This window comes from Alosa sapidissima, chromosome 13 (genome assembly GCF_018492685.1).
Source record: "Alosa sapidissima isolate fAloSap1 chromosome 13, fAloSap1.pri, whole genome shotgun sequence".
Taxonomy (NCBI): domain Eukaryota; kingdom Metazoa; phylum Chordata; class Actinopteri; order Clupeiformes; family Clupeidae; genus Alosa; species Alosa sapidissima.
The window spans coordinates 32,066,821-32,085,556 of record NC_055969.1 but is presented as its reverse complement, the minus strand read 5'-3'; the positions used below and the strand labels follow the sequence as shown (position 1 = coordinate 32,085,556).

The 18,736-nt window shown below is 46.2% G+C and overlaps 2 protein-coding genes across 15 annotated transcripts in view; one reads left to right on the top strand and one right to left on the bottom strand.

Moving 5' to 3' along the window:
- Positions 1-16,029, top strand: part of sptan1 (spectrin alpha, non-erythrocytic 1) — a 35,912-nt gene extending 19,883 nt beyond the window's left edge. For 3 of the 11 annotated variants that reach the window (XM_042059633.1, XM_042059628.1, XM_042059629.1), the window contains 35 exons: positions 37-235; positions 521-625; positions 1,090-1,122; positions 1,643-1,678; positions 2,355-2,402; positions 3,371-3,462; positions 3,773-3,917; positions 4,079-4,260; positions 4,439-4,538; positions 4,907-5,104; positions 5,355-5,501; positions 5,616-5,719; positions 5,842-6,004; positions 6,459-6,473; positions 7,667-7,798; positions 7,918-8,055; positions 8,203-8,307; positions 8,555-8,763; positions 8,891-9,011; positions 9,104-9,225; positions 9,480-9,612; positions 9,729-9,827; positions 9,970-10,129; positions 10,326-10,402; positions 10,819-11,028; positions 11,167-11,463; positions 11,713-11,825; positions 12,467-12,484; positions 12,934-12,996; positions 14,058-14,112; positions 14,562-14,758; positions 14,894-14,947; positions 15,062-15,208; positions 15,326-15,473; positions 15,570-16,029. In XM_042059633.1, the coding sequence (XP_041915567.1) occupies positions 37-235; positions 521-625; positions 1,090-1,122; positions 1,643-1,678; positions 2,355-2,402; positions 3,371-3,462; positions 3,773-3,917; positions 4,079-4,260; positions 4,439-4,538; positions 4,907-5,104; positions 5,355-5,501; positions 5,616-5,719; positions 5,842-6,004; positions 6,459-6,473; positions 7,667-7,798; positions 7,918-8,055; positions 8,203-8,307; positions 8,555-8,763; positions 8,891-9,011; positions 9,104-9,225; positions 9,480-9,612; positions 9,729-9,827; positions 9,970-10,129; positions 10,326-10,402; positions 10,819-11,028; positions 11,167-11,463; positions 11,713-11,825; positions 12,467-12,484; positions 12,934-12,996; positions 14,058-14,112; positions 14,562-14,758; positions 14,894-14,947; positions 15,062-15,208; positions 15,326-15,473; positions 15,570-15,695 (4,291 nt within the window). In that variant the 3' untranslated portion in view covers positions 15,696-16,029. The remainder of the gene's footprint in view (positions 1-36; positions 236-520; positions 626-1,089; positions 1,123-1,642; positions 1,679-2,354; positions 2,403-3,370; positions 3,463-3,772; positions 3,918-4,078; positions 4,261-4,438; positions 4,539-4,906; positions 5,105-5,354; positions 5,502-5,615; positions 5,720-5,841; positions 6,005-6,458; positions 6,474-7,666; positions 7,799-7,917; positions 8,056-8,202; positions 8,308-8,554; positions 8,764-8,890; positions 9,012-9,103; positions 9,226-9,479; positions 9,613-9,728; positions 9,828-9,969; positions 10,130-10,325; positions 10,403-10,818; positions 11,029-11,166; positions 11,464-11,712; positions 11,826-12,466; positions 12,485-12,933; positions 12,997-14,057; positions 14,113-14,561; positions 14,759-14,893; positions 14,948-15,061; positions 15,209-15,325; positions 15,474-15,569) is intronic. The other 8 variants (XM_042059637.1, XM_042059634.1, XM_042059638.1 and 5 more) reach the window with 6 other exon arrangements.
- dync2i2 (dynein 2 intermediate chain 2) overlaps positions 16,030-18,736 on the bottom strand; it is a 10,939-nt gene continuing 8,232 nt past the window's right edge. For 3 of the 4 annotated variants that reach the window (XM_042059645.1, XM_042059644.1, XM_042059643.1), the window contains 4 exons: positions 18,387-18,554; positions 17,917-18,149; positions 17,365-17,525; positions 16,030-16,725 (listed from right to left, as the gene is read on the bottom strand). In XM_042059645.1, the coding sequence (XP_041915579.1) occupies positions 16,487-16,725; positions 17,365-17,525; positions 17,917-18,149; positions 18,387-18,554 (801 nt within the window). In that variant the 3' untranslated portion in view covers positions 16,030-16,486. The remainder of the gene's footprint in view (positions 16,726-17,364; positions 17,526-17,916; positions 18,150-18,386; positions 18,555-18,736) is intronic. The other variant, XR_006021655.1, reaches the window with a different exon arrangement.

Below are 18,736 nucleotides of genomic sequence, written 5' to 3'. Positions count from 1 at the left end.
TGATTGTAAGTGTGTGTGTGTGTGGCGTCGCTGCAGGTATGGCACCCTGCTGGAGCTGGGTGAGAAGAGAAAGGACATGCTGGAGAAAAGCTGCAAGAAATTCATGCTGTTCCGGGAGGCCAACGAGCTGCAGCAGTGGATCAACGAGAAGGAGGGCGCCCTCACCAACGAGGAGGTGGGCTCCGACCTGGAGCAGGTGGAGGTGCTGCAGAAGAAGTTTGATGACTTCCAGAAGGTACGACTGACCGACCCACCGTCCACCTCCACGCCAAGACCGTAGTCTGAATTTGTGAAGATTGGCCTAGAGAGAGGTTTTCATTTTTAGCTGGAGCTGTTCTGTCATAGGTATACGTATTAAGGAGTTGTTCTGTCTGTACATATTAGTATTTTCTATTATCATGTATTTCTGAAGCTTGCCATGCAAGGTGGAAATGTTAGTACCAAGCTCTGCAATCTGTGGTGGGAGTTGTGCAGTTGTCCTGGAAATCTATTCTAATCATATAATTTTTGTTTGTTTCAGGACCTGAAGGCCAATGAGTCTCGTCTGAGGGACATCAACAAGGTGGCGTCTGAGCTGGAGTCTGAGGGCCTGATGGCCGAGGAGGCCCCTGTGGTGCAGGCCCAGGTGAGCCCACTCGGCACCTTAGTCATGTCTTTACAGCGGCTACTTATTACAGTCCTCTTTACAGCGGCCAGTTATTACAGTCATGTCTTTACAGCAGATACATGTTTACAGTCCTCATTACAGCAGATACATGTTTACAGTCATGTCTTTACAGCGGCTACTTATTACAGTCATGTCTTTACAGCAGATACATGTTTACAGTCCTCTTTACAGCAACATCAGCAACATTCAGTCCTCATTAAAACAGCTACAGCTGTACAGTCCTCTATACAGGGGCCACTTATTAAGTCATGTTTTTACAGCGGCCACTCAGTCCTTGTTCCAGTAGCCATATGTCTAGTCCTCTTTACAGCAGCTATATGTTTACAGTCCTCAGTGTTTAACTTTGCAACAGACATGAGTTTGAATAAATGTACTGATGACCCATGCAACTCTTTTTGTTTAATTTTTTCCCTCCTCTTCAGCAACAAGAGATGTTGGCCTCAGCACCTGGCCAGGTAGACTCTTTCGAGTCTGTACCTAGAGTAGAACTGCATGCCATGCTAACCACTGGTGTGGGTTTTTACAGGGGATTTGATGTTTGTCTTACTAACATCTGTCGGCCCGTTTTACTGTTCATTTAAATGGGATACTTCACAGTAGATTATGTTGAACCATACCAGTGCATGTTTGCAACCTTGGAGGTGATCTTTTTGTGGTGGATTGGGGCAATTCCACGGAAAATTTACTTTTTGTCACATCCATAACGCCAGTGAAATGCCTTGGCATTTGTATGATGTGAATGATAACATTATTTTTTTGTGCATTTTTTCTCATTTACATTCTTCAGCCAGAAATAGCAAATCCTCAAATTTCATGTAATCATTCACATCATACCATACCATCCCATTTTATTGGTGTTATGTTACAAAAAATGTAATTTTCCATGGAATTGCCCATTGCATGACTTCCATTAAAATATTATTTATGTTCAGTGTACTTAGATAAACTAAAGTAAGGTTTTTATACGTTCTACAGGATGAAGGGGACTCTAAGAACGCCTCCCCATGGAAGGTAAAACTGACATTTTTGACTTGCCACAAGGCCACTGTGTCTTACAGTTACTGACATTTAAACTTTGAACTTTGACCTTTTAACCAAATGAAAAAGCAAAAAAGCATGAGTGTGTGTATATACTAATTTAGTCCTTTGAGTTGACCCCTGTGTAAATGTAATGTTCCCACTTTTTAAATTACAATTTGTTGTTGCTACTACAACTGCTACAACAAGACCTTTAGATTGCCCATTGAAATTGAAGAGCAGACAGTCCTTTGTCTTCCTTTGGAACACACAATAACTCAGTAACTCTCCACCACATCTCAGCAGTACTAAGGTCTCTGCTGGGTTGACCTGAAATTAACACTCAACCACACTTACACCATCTTACACAATAGACCCTATCCAAGTACACAGAAACACACTCTGACACAGAAACGTGAGCCAGCAGCACCCTGTCTTGTAGTGGTAAATGTTTAATGCATGCTCTCTGCTGGTGGCATGGTGGTGCTTTTGGTGGTTTGGGCCTCTGCTCCTCTGTAGTGCCGGGTAATGGCGCTTGTTAATTGGTTTCTGAACGTGTGCACTGATGTGGTGACTCCTGACTGGTGCGGTTTTTCTTCTGTCTCTCTCTCTCTCCTCCTCCCTTCCCTATGCCACGCCCCCCCCCCCCCCCCCCCCATTTATTCTGTAGTCTGTTCGCTTGGCTGTCCAAACGACGGCTAACTTTAATACCATTAAGGTAAGATCAGGTCTGCAGCCCCCCCACCCCCAGTCGCCCTGTTCCCGTTCCCCCATCTTCCTCATCTTCCTCGTCGTCCATGCAGTCCCGTCCAACTGACCACCTGCATTATGTCTGATTGATGTGTTCTGGACACTAACCCGCCGCAGCCATGAGTCTGTCTGTGTTCCTGTGGTGTTGGCATGGAGCCACCGGTCCAACTGTTTAGTGTCTTCCTGTACTCCATCTTGTCCTGAGTCCATTTTTGTTGCATTTTCATTAGATTTGTCCTTGTCTTTTCTGTTCCGCGTGTCTGTAGATTTGTTGTGTCGTTGTCAAGTCATTGCCATCATCGTAGTTAACAGCGTTCTGTTTAAGTGTTGCATACCTCAGTTTAATCCATCAGACCCCCTACATGTTGTTTCACTGTTCATCTGACCTGAGCTTAGGCAGGAAGCGGCCAAAACCCAATGCTTCCCCTGATTGTCCATCCTCCATTTTGTGTGTGTTCGTGCTTGTGCATCGCCTTCCTAATCTCCTCCATGGTACCGCCCTGCCTGAATGTCAACAATCTTTGTTTTATGCCATCTTTAATAAAACAGCAAGCTTTCACACACTTACAGTTTTAAATAGATAAAATAGTGAAATTATTACCGGATAGTCATTTGAAGGAATAAAATAATTGTGTTTATGCGAGCTTTGTCAGTCTACCTCTTGCTGGGCAGTCTGACTTTATACACTAGATTAAAATAGATTACAGTTCATTTGTAGATAATAACATTTCAAATGCATTAATACCGTAAATAAAAATATATATTTTTAGAGACAATGGCATATGACATTAATATTAATGACCCTAGTCTTAAGGGTAGCAGTCCTCTTTCTCTCTGCAGCTGGGCATCTGTTTCCCTGCCTGTGAATGTGTGTGAGTTCGCGAGAGAGTTGGAAGTTAATGGTGTGTGTGGTGTGTGTGTGTGTGTGTGTTGTAGGAGCTGAATAACCGCTGGAGGGCTCTGCAGCAGCTGGCCGAGGAGAGGAGTAACATGCTGGGCAGTGCTCACGAGGTGCAGAGGTTCCACAGGTGAGAGAAGTGTACACATACGTACGTACACACACACACACACACAGACAGACAGACCCACACACACAGACAGACAGACCCACACACACACACACACACTCACACGGACACACACGTACACACACACACCGGACACACACACACACACACAGAAGGACATGATCACATAGTTCGGACATATACATAAATGTATGTTAAATGCATCAGATATTTTATAGCATTATAGCCTACCCTTCAGTGATGCCATGCCACTGATGAGAAGTGCAGACACAGGGAGACTGATGGATCATGTGCTGTGTGTGGTACGTAGGGATGCTGATGAGACTAAGGAGTGGATCGAGGAGAAGAACCAGGCTCTGAACACCGATAACTACGGCCACGACCTGGCTAGCGTACAGGCCCTGCAGCGCAAACATGAGGGCTTCGAGAGGGACCTGGCTGCCCTGGGAGACAAGGTACGCACACACACACACACACACACACACACCGTCATAATACATTAATGCCAATGCATTATGACACTTTATTCCCATTTCTCAATACAGTGTGTGTATATGTATATGTATAACCGCTGGCTGTGAGTGTTCTGTTGACTGTACATATTCTCCTCCACCAGGTGAACTCTCTGGGCGAGACCGCCGAGCGTCTGATCCAGTCGCACCCAGAGGCGGTGGACGACATCAAGGAGAAGTGCACGGAGCTGAACACGGCCTGGAGTAGTCTGGTGGGCCGCGCTGACCAGCGCAAGGACAAGCTGGGCAACTCCCACGATCTGCAGCGCTTCCTCAGTGACTTCAGGTGAGGGCCGTGTGGATGGACGTTTGAATGCTCTCATTATGATGACTCTTGCACCACTTGTTACATGATTCTCCTGAAAGGCAGAAAAAACAGGAGGTCATTTCAAAAATGTGAAGAATAGTCAGTGGTAGATTTTTAAAAAGGTCAGACGTGATGGTATTGATTATTCTGCACACAGAGACCTGATGTCCTGGATCAACGGCATCAGGGGGCTGGTGTCCTCAGACGAGCTGGCCAAGGACGTGACCGGAGCTGAGGCCCTGCTGGAGAGACACCAGGTAGCTGACCTGACCTGACCACACTCCTCACTCAGAGCTACAATGAGCTCTGCCAGAGTCACATCAGTTCTGACTTGTGTTGTACAGTTTCAGTAGATTGCTGGACTCACTGAAGTTCTACAAGAACTCTACATGGTTTGTGTTACTCTTCAGTTCATTGCTGGGCTCTCATTGTCTTCTGGAACTCTCTCCCTCTCCCTCTCCCTCTCTCTCTCTCTCCCTCTCCCTCTCCCTCTCCCTCTCCCTCTCCCTCTCCCTCTCCCTCTCCCTCTCCCTCTCTCTCTCTCTCTCTCTCTCTCTCTCTCTCTCTCTCTCTCTCTCTCTCTCTCTCTCTCTCTCTCTCCCCTCTCTTTCTTTCTCTCTCTCAGGAGCACCGCACTGAGATCGACGCCCGTGCGGGCACCTTCCAGGCCTTTGAGCAGTTTGGGCAGCAGCTGCTGGCCCGTGGCCACTATGCGAGCCCTGAGATCCAGCAGAAGCTGGAGGCACTGGACCGCGAGCGGGCTGACCTGGAGAAGGCCTGGGTGCAGCGCAGGATGATGCTGGACCAGTGCCTGGAGCTGCAGGTGAGGATGCCACAGCCAGGACACTCAGAACATCACATTAAGCTCCGTTTGAAATGAGAACTCCGTTGTGAACAAATGACTTAGTTAGCAGCTATGGTTTTGGGAAACGTGCCCCTGACTGACAAAGCAAATGTCAACATTTCCGTACTACATGGATGGAGGAGAAGCAAGGCCCATAGTCACATCACTAATCAGATGATTGGTGGTTAATTCACCGAAGTGGACTGAAAAGCGTTCTTTCTCTCTGTAGTTGTTCAACAGGGACTGTGAGCAGGCCGAGAACTGGATGGCTGCCCGTGAGGCCTTCCTTGCCAGCGACGACAAGGGAGACTCCCTGGACAGCGTGGAGGCCCTCATCAAGAAGCACGAGGACTTCGACAAGGCCATCAATGTCCAGGTCGGTCACATGGGACTACCTTACCAGACACGCTCAGTCTCAAGATGTAATGGTGTGTAAAGCCTTCTAGCAGGCCTGTTGTTAATGAGTTTGACTCCCACTTCTGCTCTGTAGGAGGAAAAGATTGCTGCCCTGCAGTCTTTCGCTGACCAGCTGATTGGAGCTGACCACTACGCCAAGCCTGAAATCACCGACCGTCGTAATGAGGTGTTGGACAGGTCAGAGCAACTGTTCCTCAACCAACCACTTGAAATTCCTTAAAATGATGTGTGCTTAAAGTTCCCCGGTGCCTGTACTGGCATCATATTGTTCACCGGTCATGTTTATCTTTGGCCTGTAGATGGCGCCGCCTGAAGGCCCAGATGATCGAGAAGCGCTCCAAGCTGGGCGAGTCCCAGACGCTGCAGCAGTTCAGCCGTGACGTTGACGAGATTGAGGCCTGGATCAGCGAGAAGCTGCAAACCGCTTCTGACGAGTCCTACAAAGACCCCACCAACATCCAGGTACTGTTCAGCTCCACTCCTCTGGGGGAGCCACTTGTGCTCTTTAGCTCTTCCTGATGGTTGGTTGGTTGGTTGTTTGGTTTGTTTGTTTTTACTTATTTTGTAAATCTTGCATCAGTTTCTTGTAATGTGTATTTGGAATGAGTGGTTGTTGGTTAGGAGGGAAAAACAACCATCTTAATCAGTTTTACATGTTGTTTTGTTAGATGCAAGTTTGTTTATAACCGCTGTCTGTGAAGTTAATCCTGCTCCAGTCCTGAGCTCCCTTGTCAGTAATAAAACCTTGATCCCCTGTCCCTTATGTAAATAATAAAGATTCCATACCCAGTCCCTCTTGTAAATAATGAACTGTGAATACCCAGCCCCTATATGCTAGCTCCCCATGCCAACCGTTTCCCAACTGACCACTGGCAATGACTCTGAACCTCTCTTTGTTTTTATTGTCTGTTTTTAGCTGTCCAAGCTGCTGGTAAGTTGGAGTAGTGTCCTGAGCTGACTAACCCCTAGGGCCTCCTCGTGTTGTCTGTACTGCGTCTGTGTCCTGTCTGTCGTATGTTGTAGACACGTAGTCCAGTACCATCTGTCTACTGTGTCCATCGCACCCACGCGTGTTGTGGCTTCTTTTTGTTTTGGTTTCTTAATTCAGTTGTTCCATCTTGTAATTTTTGTTGTCAACATACCATCATCTTTTTTTTTTGTCCTTAATGTTTTGAGTTCAACCATTTTGTCTTTTTATCCATCATTATGATGTGACTGTAATTGCTGGGCGTGGCTTCCCATTTTCTTTTGTCTGAAGCTGGTTGTTTTGTTTAGCAGCTCGTTCCACACTGGGTGCTCTTATGACCAGTGACCAAAGGCCTGGAAGGCACTGACATGGATCACTTGGTCATAGACGTCTCTTTAAATTCAATAATATATCTGTATCTGGTCGGTGAAACTTGAAGTTCAAACAGTGGAAGGAGAGGAGGAGACTTTAGCTTTGCTTTTTATGTTTTTCCAAAGCGACCTGCAATAGGACCGGCAATAAAGCTCTCAACTTGGGAGCCCAAACAGCTTTTGCAGCAGTGTGAAGTGTGTATGTGTGTATAGAAGTAGGTTTTGTTTTGGCGTGAACGCTTTTTAGCCGAGTGCTATGATCCTCTCCTCCCGCTCTCTCCTTCCCATTCCCCACCCTATCCCAGCATGTGGAACGAGCACAAGACAAAACATGTCCGCTTCCGTAGGAGCTCCAGAGATGCTCATATGTCCTGGATGACGTTCTCTTCACTTCATTTGTATATCAGTGTCTTGTCTTGTCACCGCAGTTGTCCTGTCTGTAGACGTAGGACACATCATCTGTCCACGTTGTTAAGTGGTGTCTCAATGTCACTGTTTGTGTTCACCTCACCTTAACTGGGTGCCATGGTGCTTCAGACACTCTTTAATAGACACATTCTTATGGAAGTTTGATTAAAAAAAAACTAAACTCTTACTGACTCCACACAATCTGAACTAGCAACACACATAGCGGTTGCTCAGGTACACAATCTGGACCAACTCAACCCAACTCAACTCAAAAAGGGAAAACGGCACCACTCCATCACTCTCCACTCTCTCGTGAGCCCCTTCTGTGACGCTGACTGATGTTTTTTGTCCCCTCTGCCCCTCCCGCGCCACCAACAGAGCAAGCACCAGAAGCACCAGGCCTTCGAGGCTGAGCTTCACGCCAACGCCGACCGCATCCGCGGCGTGATCGACACCGGCAACACTCTTATCCAGAGAGGAGCCTGTGCTGGCAGTGAGGATGCCGTCAAGGTAAGTTAAAGAACGAGTGTGTGTTTTTTTTGTGGTAATGATACAGTGAATGGCTGTGCTCTAAACTCTGAATTGTGTGTGTGTGTGTGTGTGTGTGTGTGTGTGTGTTACCTCATCAGGCCCGTCTCAATGCCCTGGACGAGCAGTGGCAGTTCCTGGTGAACAAGTCTGCTGAGAAGAGCCAGAAGCTGAAGGAGGCCAACAAGCAGCAGAACTTCAACACCGGCATCAAAGACTTCGACTTCTGGCTGTCGGAGGTACGCATGGCTACCACCACCATTAAATAACCCAATACATTACAGATTTGCTTTTAAACGGAGAATAAACTGTGAAGATTTAGGACTGAGATGCTATCTGATGGTGTTGCAGTTGCAGTGTTTTTAATAACGGTTTTCTCCTCTTAGGTGGAGGCTCTTCTGGCTTCTGAGGATTACGGCAAAGACCTGGCCTCCGTCAACAACCTGCTGAAGAAGCACCAGCTGCTGGAGGCTGACATTTCTGCTCATGAGGTAACCAGGATTTCCATCAACCACTATCTGATTGGTGCATTGATATGAATTAATAACTGAACCAACACGCTCAACACCTTAGTGTAATCTCAGCTGGGTGCTGAATCCTCCCTAAGAGTCAATATAAGCATAATCACATTGAAGAAGGACGCCTGGTCCAATTCAGAATTGCATTGATTCTACGGTCTCCTTGTGCATGTATCTGCATTGAGTGTGCTGACCGTGCACTCTGCTTGTGTGTCCTCAGGACCGTCTGAAGGATCTGAATGGCCAGGCTGACAGCCTGATGTCCAGCCAAGCCTTCGACACCACACAGGTCAAGGACAAGCGCGACGCCGTCAATGGCCGCTTTGGCAAGATCAAGAGCATGGCTGCAGGGCGCCGTGCCAAGCTCAACGAGTCGCACCGCCTGCACCAGTTCTTTAGGGACCTGGACGATGAGGAGTCATGGATCAAGTAAGGCTGCCCCCTAGTGTCCTGGCTACAGTACTGCAATTGAAAACCACACTGAAGTGTGAAGCTGATTTAGCTTTTTTCTTCAGTTAGTGAACTGACGTCTTTGTTTTCCACTTGCCACTTTCAGAGAAAAGAAATTGCTAGTGAGTTCGGAGGACTATGGACGTGATTTGACAGGAGTGCAGAATCTGCGGAAGAAACATAAGAGGCTGGAGGCTGAGCTGGGTGCCCACGAGCCTGCCATTCAGGTGAACGCCCAGGTGTAATCTTCAGTGTGTAATCTATACCACCAGCTGTGAAGGACTGTGCTAAATTACCGGTCTTTTTTTTTTATGAACAGTCTGTGCTGGACACTGGCAAAAAGCTGTCGGATGACAACACCATCGGCCAGGAGGAGATCCAGCAGAGGTTGGCCCAGTTTGTGGAGCACTGGAAGGAGCTGAAGGACTTGGCTGCTGCCCGGTAAGACCCCATGCTGACCGCAGGGCTTAAAAGTTCTCAGGCTCTGTGCCTGCATTTCTGATTTTACAATGGATAATTCTATATAACAACTTTCTGATGACCTCATGCACAGATATTGTCCCTTGCTTTTAAAGCTCTGTAACAGCTACACACTCTTAACAGCACAGAAATCTGCCTCCTCTCTGCAAAGCAGAGGAGCGTATCTTCATATACTCAGATGTTGTCGTAACGTTTTTTCTGTTTTGTGTGTGCAGTGGGCAGAGACTGGAGGAGTCGCTGGAGTACCAGCAGTTTGTTGCGAATGTGGAGGAAGAGGAAGCGTGGATTAATGAGAAACTGAACCTGGTTGGAAGCGAAGACTATGGTGATACCCTGGCTGCTGTGCAGGTGAGTGGAGCTCCTTATGATATCTGGGCACTCTGAAGTCATCTTGACTGGTGTAGCCATTCCTATGTGACGCTGTAGGAGATGGGTGGTCATGTGGATTTTGTCTGTCTCCACAGGGCTTGTTGAAGAAGCATGAAGCGTTTGAGACTGATTTTACTGTGCATAGAGATAGAGTGAATGACGTATGTGCCAATGGAGATGAACTCATCAAGAAGGTAAGTGTGTGTCAAGTCACTCAATCCAAATACATATGTCCATGTGCCACTGCTAAACATTTGTGGCTTTTATCTGTAGTTATATGTCGGTGTATTTTGTGACGTCAGGGACTTGAGAACTTGTTTTTTTCCACTTCTGTAGAACAACCACCATGTGGATAACATCACGGCTAAGATGAAGGCCCTGAAGGGGAAGGTGGCCGAGCTGGAGAGAGCTGCCGCCCAGAGGAAGGCCAAGCTGGACGAGAACTCTGCCTTCCTGCAGTTCAACTGGAAGGCCGACGTGGTGGAGTCCTGGATCGGTGAGTGCGAACGCAAGAGAATAGTGAGGTGTTAACAACTCGATTTCCTGAATATATTACAAGGATAGAAGATAATGGATTGAACATTTCTCAGCCATCAACCTTAGTTGAGAAGACCCAGTATTATTTGATTAGGATTAGTGCAAAGCAAAGCAAAGATCTGGGTATTGTTATTCTGACGTGTGTGTGTCTTCAGGTGAGAAGGAGAACAGCCTGAAGACTGATGATTATGGTCGTGACCTGTCCTCAGTGCAGACCCTGCTCACTAAGCAGGTACGATACATAACATGCAATTATAATAATTACATGCATACATGACATGCATACAGTACATGCATAACATTCTGAACCATACCAGACATGTAATACAGTGCAATACGGAAGTCCAACCCAAAGTCAGTTTTGAATAACAATGTGATATGTGTTCTTTAAGTATATCATTTGTTACTGTGTGTGTGTATATATATATATATATATATATATATATATATATATATATATATATATATATATATATATATATATATATATATATATATATATATAATTATATATAGTTTAACACTGACACATGAAAAAGGCAGAGTTTACTTGCATGTCTGCAAAGCCCCAAAAACCCTTCTGACCCATTTCTCTCGTTCTGTCCGCTCCACTCCATGGTCCTGCGCTGGGCTGGGCTGCCTCTGCAGGAGACCTTTGATGCTGGCCTGCAGGCCTTCCAGCAGGAGGGCATCGCCAACATCACCGCCCTCAAAGACCAGCTGCTGGCTGCCAAACACGTACAGTCCCGTGCCATCGAGGCCCGCCACGCCACGCTCATGAAGCGCTGGAACCAGCTGCTGTCCAACTCGGATTCCCGCAAGAAGAAGCTTCTGGAAGCCCAGGAGCACTTCAGAAAGGTCACAGAACAACAATTTTGACTGTGTTTTTGTCTCGATTTATTGTCTAGAAATATATTAGCAATACTGTAGCCCTAAGATTTCATTTAATCTGGGAATCTCACCCCTCTACAATATCACTGCCTTGTCCACATGCAGGTTGAGGACCTGTTCTTGACCTTTGCCAAGAAGGCGTCTGCTTTCAACTCCTGGTTTGAGAACGCTGAGGAGGATCTGACTGACCCGGTGCGCTGCAACTCTCTGGAAGAGATCCGGGCGCTACGTGATGCCCACGATGCCTTCCGCGCCTCCCTCAGCTCGGCCGAGGCCGACTTCAACCAGCTGGCCGAGCTGGACCGACAGATCAAGAGCTACCAGGTGGTATCCAACCCCTACACTTGGTTTACCATGGAGGCCTTGGACGAGACCTGGAGGAACCTGCAGAAGATCATCAAGGTAACGGATGCTCGCTGGAGTCCGGTGTAGCTGTTGATGTTTGGAATTGGCACCAAGTGATTTTGAGCCTTTACTAGTGATGAAACATGACCTACAGTATCTTGTGGGTCTTATATTGAGAAATTCCCATTCTGATGCAGGCTAAAGTTGATTAATGTGGATGTTTATCTTAAAGCTTTTGGTCTGTCAGCACTTCTGAGTGGTTACCTGTGAATGTTTGGAAATGACATTTCTCACTAAACCCCGCAGGAGCGTGAGCTGGAGTTGCAGAAGGAGCAGAGGCGCCAGGAGGAGAACGATAAGCTGCGGCAGGAGTTTGCCCAGCACGCCAACGCCTTCCACCAGTGGCTACAGGAGACCAGGTGTGTGTGTGTGTGTGTGTGTGTGGGGGTCCTCACAACGCAGCTTTTTTTGTTTTGCGTGTGTGTGTGCTCTACCATAGTGTGTGTGTGTGTGTGTGTGTGACCATTACATCAGACCCTTATTCAGAAATGACTTGCATGCAACTCATGGAACGTCAGGAGCACAGTGTTTTGATGGGCTATATCTTGGGGTCTTATTCTCCGTGCATGTTCTGGTACACACTTCTGATGCATGTTATCATACACTGTGGGGCTTTGATGACCTAAACACTGGTAGATTTCTTACATTTCAGCACCGTGGCTTTTGTCTTCAGTCATCCGTGTGTAAAGTCAGTGCATGTGTTAGTGCCATGTTGTCTATGTGTCTATTTGGGGTGCTTTAAGTGTATGGGTCACTGCTCCGCTTCACGCGGACACACCTCCTGTGCACTCTGTGTGTGTGTGTGTGTCTCATGTGCCTCCCAGTGAGGTAGAGCAGTGGCAGAGATGTCAGTGCTCTGTGTTTTAACCAATGTTTTTTTTCTCTTTTTTTCTCCCCCTCTATCTATCTCTTTCTTCCCTTTGTCCCCCATCCGCCCCTCCTGCTCTCTCTCTCTCTCTCACGCTGCTTCCTCGATGCTTGGGATCACTTTTCTTATCAGGACATACCTTCTGGATGGGTTAATATCATATTTATTCCTCTCCATTTGCTGTGTTGTCAGTGTTGTGTTTTTGTCATGTATGATTGGTGAAAATGTTTGTGTGAGTGTGTACATGGTGTGAATGAGGAAGTGCTTGTGGTGTATGAAGAACCACGTCAACGGAGGCCAGGTGCTGCCTTAAGAAAGGTACCTGGAGAGAGTGGAACTTTGCCTGAGGCAGGTTTGTCCATAATTTACATGGGCAGTGCATAGAACGGTAGGTGCAGGAGAGTAGCACACAAGCCAAACCAGCTAGATCTGTTACTCCAGGTTCCAACCTTCTATGTGAATGTACATCTCTCATTTGTATACTCTTTGTTCCTCTTTATTTTAGTGTTACACATTTCTTTAAAGTACTTTTTTTATATATTTCTTTTTAATACACTCTCCATCCCTTCCTCCCCCCCCCTCCTCCCTTCTCTGAATAGCATAGCCTATCGACGGGTTATTCGTGTCTATCAGTACGAGGTTGATGATGATCTCTCTGGAAGGTTTTCCTCTCCCTTTTTTCTTGGATTCGTCCTCCTTACCCCACCTCACCCGTTTGGGTTGTGTCTTCATGCACGCGAGTCTAAACCCACCATTTGGGCTCTGGCGTGTGCAGTTTCCTTTTACTAACCTTCACTGCAATGTGGCTACGTGAAACCTGAGATGAGGCTCTTGATTTCAAGCTGCTTAAACCAAAAAAAAAAAAGGCCTGGCTACACTGAGCACTTTTTTCAAACGAGTGTACAGTTCACGGTTTCTTTTTTCTCATCGTAATTTTCATGCACCAGTTTCAGGGATGGAAACTGCAAAAAATGTGGGAACTGTTCATACATACAGATCTGAATTTGGACCATCATTTGTTTTGTTTGTTTTTGTCTTGTTTCTCCCACATTGTTTGGAAAGAATGGGTTTTCAAGTTCACCATTACAAAAACAAAATCCATTCAACTTCATTTTGTCTCACTATCCACATAATTACACCTATGGAAATGAATAATTAACAAAGTGAAACCAAACCCAGCAGTTTCTAGCCCTGTGAGTAGAGGTCCTAACCTCGCATGGTAAGGTATACCATGATTATGAAATGGCTTTCTTTGGCATGGGCTGAGTGGCAGCTTCTAGGTGCATTCTGGGATACATAGTTTTATCATGTCAGGTCCCATTCAGAAACGAAACTTGGGTAAGTTCGGTCACCAGCTCAAGAACTTGCTTACATTCTTAAACATTTAAATGTTGAGGGGGGGGAAAAAAAAAAAAAAGAAATTATCACATAAGTGGACTATGCTTACAATAATAAAAATTCAAGTTTATTATATTTATTTCCCTTAAAGAAGAGATGCTTTTTTTGGCTGTTCACAGGATGCATTATCCCACTGCAGAAAGCTTTAGTAGAATCTGTTGAGGTTGATCTGCAAGATGATGTAATTGTAGTGTGTCCATGAGTGTGTTTGAGTGAAATGAGTAGGAGTGTGATTGTGGCATGCTGTCTGAAGGCTCTAGTGTGTGTGACTGTGTGTGGGTGGGTTTGTACCTTTGCCATCCCTCATCGTGCTCTGTATGAACAGGTCCTGCATGGTGGAAGAATCCGGAACTCTGGAGTCACAGCTGGAGGCTACAAAGGTGAGGAAGAGCCCTTGATCATTCATACAGCTGTGTTCCGGCCAGTTGCACAAGTTGTTTTCACACTAACTATCGGTAACACACTAACACTTATTATCAGTCAGGTAGAATCAGTGTTCACAAGTCCTCAATAACCACTCATGAACCTGGGATTGTTACTCTTATGCCAAAGCGAAGTTTTCAGTTCAATTAGGTTTTCATTTAGGGTTCCGTTGGTTGGTTTAGTGAAGTGTAGTGTGTTAGGATTGTGTTTGGAGTGGGCTTTCTTGATAGGATCAGCTATAAAACCCATTATCTAGTGATGTACATTTTTGCTGTATTATGTATGGATAATGTGTATGGACATGATGAGCGCTTTTGGGGGTAAATGAAAGTGTGAGCATGCTGTTGATTGTTGATGTTGTGTCTGTGTGTGGAGTTGACCCCTGTGTGCCCCTGTGGCCCTGCAGCGTAAGCACCAGGAGATCCGTGCCATGCGCAGCCAGCTGAAGAGGATCGAGGACCTGGGGGCGGCCATGGAGGAGGCGCTCATCCTGGACAACAAGTACACGGAACACAGCACGGTGGGGCTAGCGCAACAGTGGGACCAACTGGACCAGCTGGGCATGAGGATGCAGCACAACCTGGAACAGCAGATTCAGGCCAGGTCAGCGCCCCTGGGAAACACACACACACACACACACACCCACCATACAAATAATGGCAGTAAGCTGAGTGATTCACTCTGTGGAGGTGCGATCCTGTTTGGCTGAATTTTGTTTGCTTTTCTCTCCTCTTTCAGAAACACAACCGGTGTAACAGAAGAAGCTCTGAAGGAGTTCAGTATGATGTTCAAGTGAGTCACCTGCTCTAAAAACTTGTTTATGTGGTTTCAAGCACAGATCAGTGGTTTTATTTTATAGACTAGGCACTGTTACTCATCTGAGCCTTATTTGTTTTACCCCCTCAGGCACTTCGACAAGGAGAAGTCTGGCCGTCTGAACCACCAAGAGTTCAAGTCGTGCTTACGTTCCCTCGGTTACGACCTTCCCATGGTGGAAGAAGGAGAACCGGATCCGGAGTTTGAATCCATCCTGGACACCGTGGATCCCAACAGGTGGGCATTCCACACACCTCATAACTGACTGAACTGTCATTCAAAGTTTCAAATGATGTGAACGTGTATAGCAATTTCTTGATAGTTTAATACGAGAGTGTATCTGTGTGTTTGCAGAGATGGCAACGTGTCCTTGCAGGAGTACATGGCCTTCATGATCAGTCGCGAGACAGAGAACGTCAAGTCCAGCGAAGAGATCGAAAGCGCCTTCCGTGCTCTCAGCGCAGAAAACAAACCTTTCGTCACCAAGGAAGAACTCTACCAGGTACCCACTACAACCCTCATGCCTGCATTTCGCAATATTTGCCGGACATGTGATCGTTTTGCTTGTAAAACTAAAACTGTCCCTCTAACCTTACAGAATCTGACCAAGGAACAGGCAGATTACTGCATTTCCCACATGAAGCCTTACCTGGACAGCAAGGGCCGAGAACTGCCGTCCGCCTTCGACTTCGTGGAATTCACTCGCTCGCTTTTCGTCAATTGATCTCCCCGCCCCCCTGCCTGCCAGTGACCAATCGGGATGTGTTTATGGCACCACGCGCACCAATCAATACAAAGCTGAACTGCATGATTCCAACACTAGAGTTCTCTATAGTACTCAGTATCTGTATCTAGCTTATCTTAAACTATTTATCTCTCACACTCTTTGTGCTTCACTGACAACAATAGTGTAGTGGATCTGTCTGCATTTTCCTTGTGGTTGTTTTTAGCTGTTAAAGTGCTTTGCTTGATTTTAACAAACTATAGAGAGATGGTATGCTGTAACATCACCTGTAAGACTGCAGTGTGCATTAATAAACGCTACTGGTTAGAACTGGTAAAGTTGTACGGCGTGCCTTTTATTTCCTTGTAAAAAACAGATTCCAGATTTGTTTCTTTTTAAACACACACACATAGAGATATATAGATATATATAAAAAATATTCATAAAGGACATTATACTTAAGGTCACAAAGGCCTACAAGTCTGGCCACTACATCAAGTGTTGCGACTGCTTCCAGTAAAAAAAGAGAAAGCCAGCATTCCCGATAATGAGTTAACAATAGTGTTTGGGTAAACTAGGCCTAATAGTGTTTGGGTAAACTAGGCCTAATCGTTTTACACCTGGAATAGTTTAGGGGTGGACAAAAGGGCGTGAGTGTTAAGAGTAGGAACGCTGACCAGATAAGAACACAATAGGACACCTCAGTGTCCATCCTCCTGTGTCAACAGGCAGTAGCCCTTAGTGTTCTTGATGGATGTAAATAACAGCGCTGGTTCTTGGGGCTCCCCGGCTCAGTCTGCCACCTCATTGGCTAGCTGCTCCAGCTGGGCTGTCTCTCTGGGCCCCTGCTCTGTCAGGTTGCCACTGAGCTGCCAGATGTTGATGGTGCCATCTCCGTTTCCTGCTGCTAGAAGGTGGGTCTGCCGTGGGTTGAACTCTAGACAATACACAGGTTTGCCACCAGTCTCCTGGTCAATCGTGGTAGCAGCTCTCAGTGACCGCCGACCCAGGTCAAAAATCTGTACCAAACCTGTCGAAACCAAAAGATACTTTCTATATTATGGAGAAAGAAAAAATATTACAATGACTATTCTTGACCCACCCTTTGTATCCAAGTGTATTAGAAATGTTGGTGTATGTTTCTCTGAGGAAATGGCCTGCCTCCTTCCATAGATGATCTGTGATCACTGGACTGAGACAATTGCATTAGGTTTGGTTTGGAGCTATCAACTGAGCATCAATCAAATTTAACAGCAAATTGGCTCTCATTAAGGCTGATTAAATGGAATTTAGATGGATGGAAATTAGACTGCCGCTCAAACGGAGCTGGAGATATTTAAATGAGCAGAGATTTAGCTGACAAAAAAACTGAGTGGAGAGCATCTTTCCTGTATGGCTTTTTATGTCTCCAGAATGACATACGACAAGTAGTTGTTATTCAATCCATCTGCAGGAATGGTTCAGATCACGGAATCAGTTTCACATATGTGTTACCTCTGCATTATTTTTCACTATTTTTCAGCTTGCAGAGAATCTACCAGATTTCAAATGCAGACTGTGGGTTTTCCCACATTTCATCCAAACAAGACTAGCGAGATATCGCCAAGGCACATGCATTCACTGCTGCATTAGCGCTGAATCACACTCAATATCATACAATGCCTCCCACCTTGTCCTGTGGCTGCTGCGAAAACAAGTGGGCGTGTTGGAGACCAGCGCACTGCAAACACGTATGATGAGTCACACACCCGCAGAGCCAGCAGGGGCTCAGCCTGGAGCAGGCTGTGGAGGTGGGCCAGGCCATCTGTCCCTCCGCTCACAAACAGGTTCCTAACGCCCAGACAGACACAGAGAGAGAGAGAGAGAGAGAGAGAGAGAGAGAGAGACGAGCTCAGTCAGTTTACTCATGATATGAATTTACTTCATACATTCAAAATTAGGGCTAATATGGTGAGCCTAGGAAACATCAGTTACTCAAAGACCAGCTCAAAATACTGGCGGCTCAGAATAACTAAGGATGTGTAAAAAGAATAATGAACTTGAATGTCTCATTATTCACACTCTAAAATAGCAGCAGAATACATGCTGTGAGATATTTGAAGAGATTATGTGTCTTATGAGCCCCTCATATAGAATGGGGGAAAGTTGTACCCAAACATATGAGACAATAATGATATATGTTATGACATCCAAGAAGATTACAGCTGATGGAGGTAGTCACCTGTGAAATGGTGAGCAGTGCAGGGAGTGGACAGGGCCACTGCTGGGCGAGAAACAGAACTGGGCAGGAGCCCGCAGTGTCACACTCTCGCCATCAGGGAGTGCTGCAGACACTGTCTGACTGGAGAAGGCGCATTTGAGGACCAGACCCCCTTCGGTGCCCACCAGGAAGGAGTCCAGGTCCCAAGGAGAGAGGGCGAGGGCTGTGACCCCTATGCTGCTGCCACCTCTTGCCTACAGAGGAGCAGAGTTTGAGACCAGGTGACCCAAGCTGCAGAGTGACACTGCATACTTTGTCCATTTTCCCAAACTGAGTTACACTTAAATGCAATGTAAAATGTAGTAACATCCATGACCAAGTGGGAGATTAACTGCATACGGACAAAACTATGGCTATAATTTCAAAAACTTTGTGTCACAAGTTGTCACAGTAAACGAAATGCAGCTTTGGGTGTTGGTTATAACCCCTACCTTGCTCAGTGTATTGATCATGGGCACCTGCTGTCGAACCAGGGCATATCCAGAGGCCAGCACCAGCCTGCCCTCCACTCCCTCCACTCGCCACTGCAGGACTCGGCCTCCTGAGCCTGCACTCATCACATCCAGCTCCCCTCTGCGGGAGCCAGGAACCCAGTGCACCTACAAAAGCCCAAAGCAGCAATATGTTATCTTGAATCTATCTATTTATCTATCTATCTATCTATCTATCTATCTATCTATCTATCTAAATGAATAAATACAGAATGAGTTGCATGTAACTGTAAATGTAAAGTTGACATGGCTGTATTGACAGGGCTGAAGATCCTGGGTTATCAGCCATC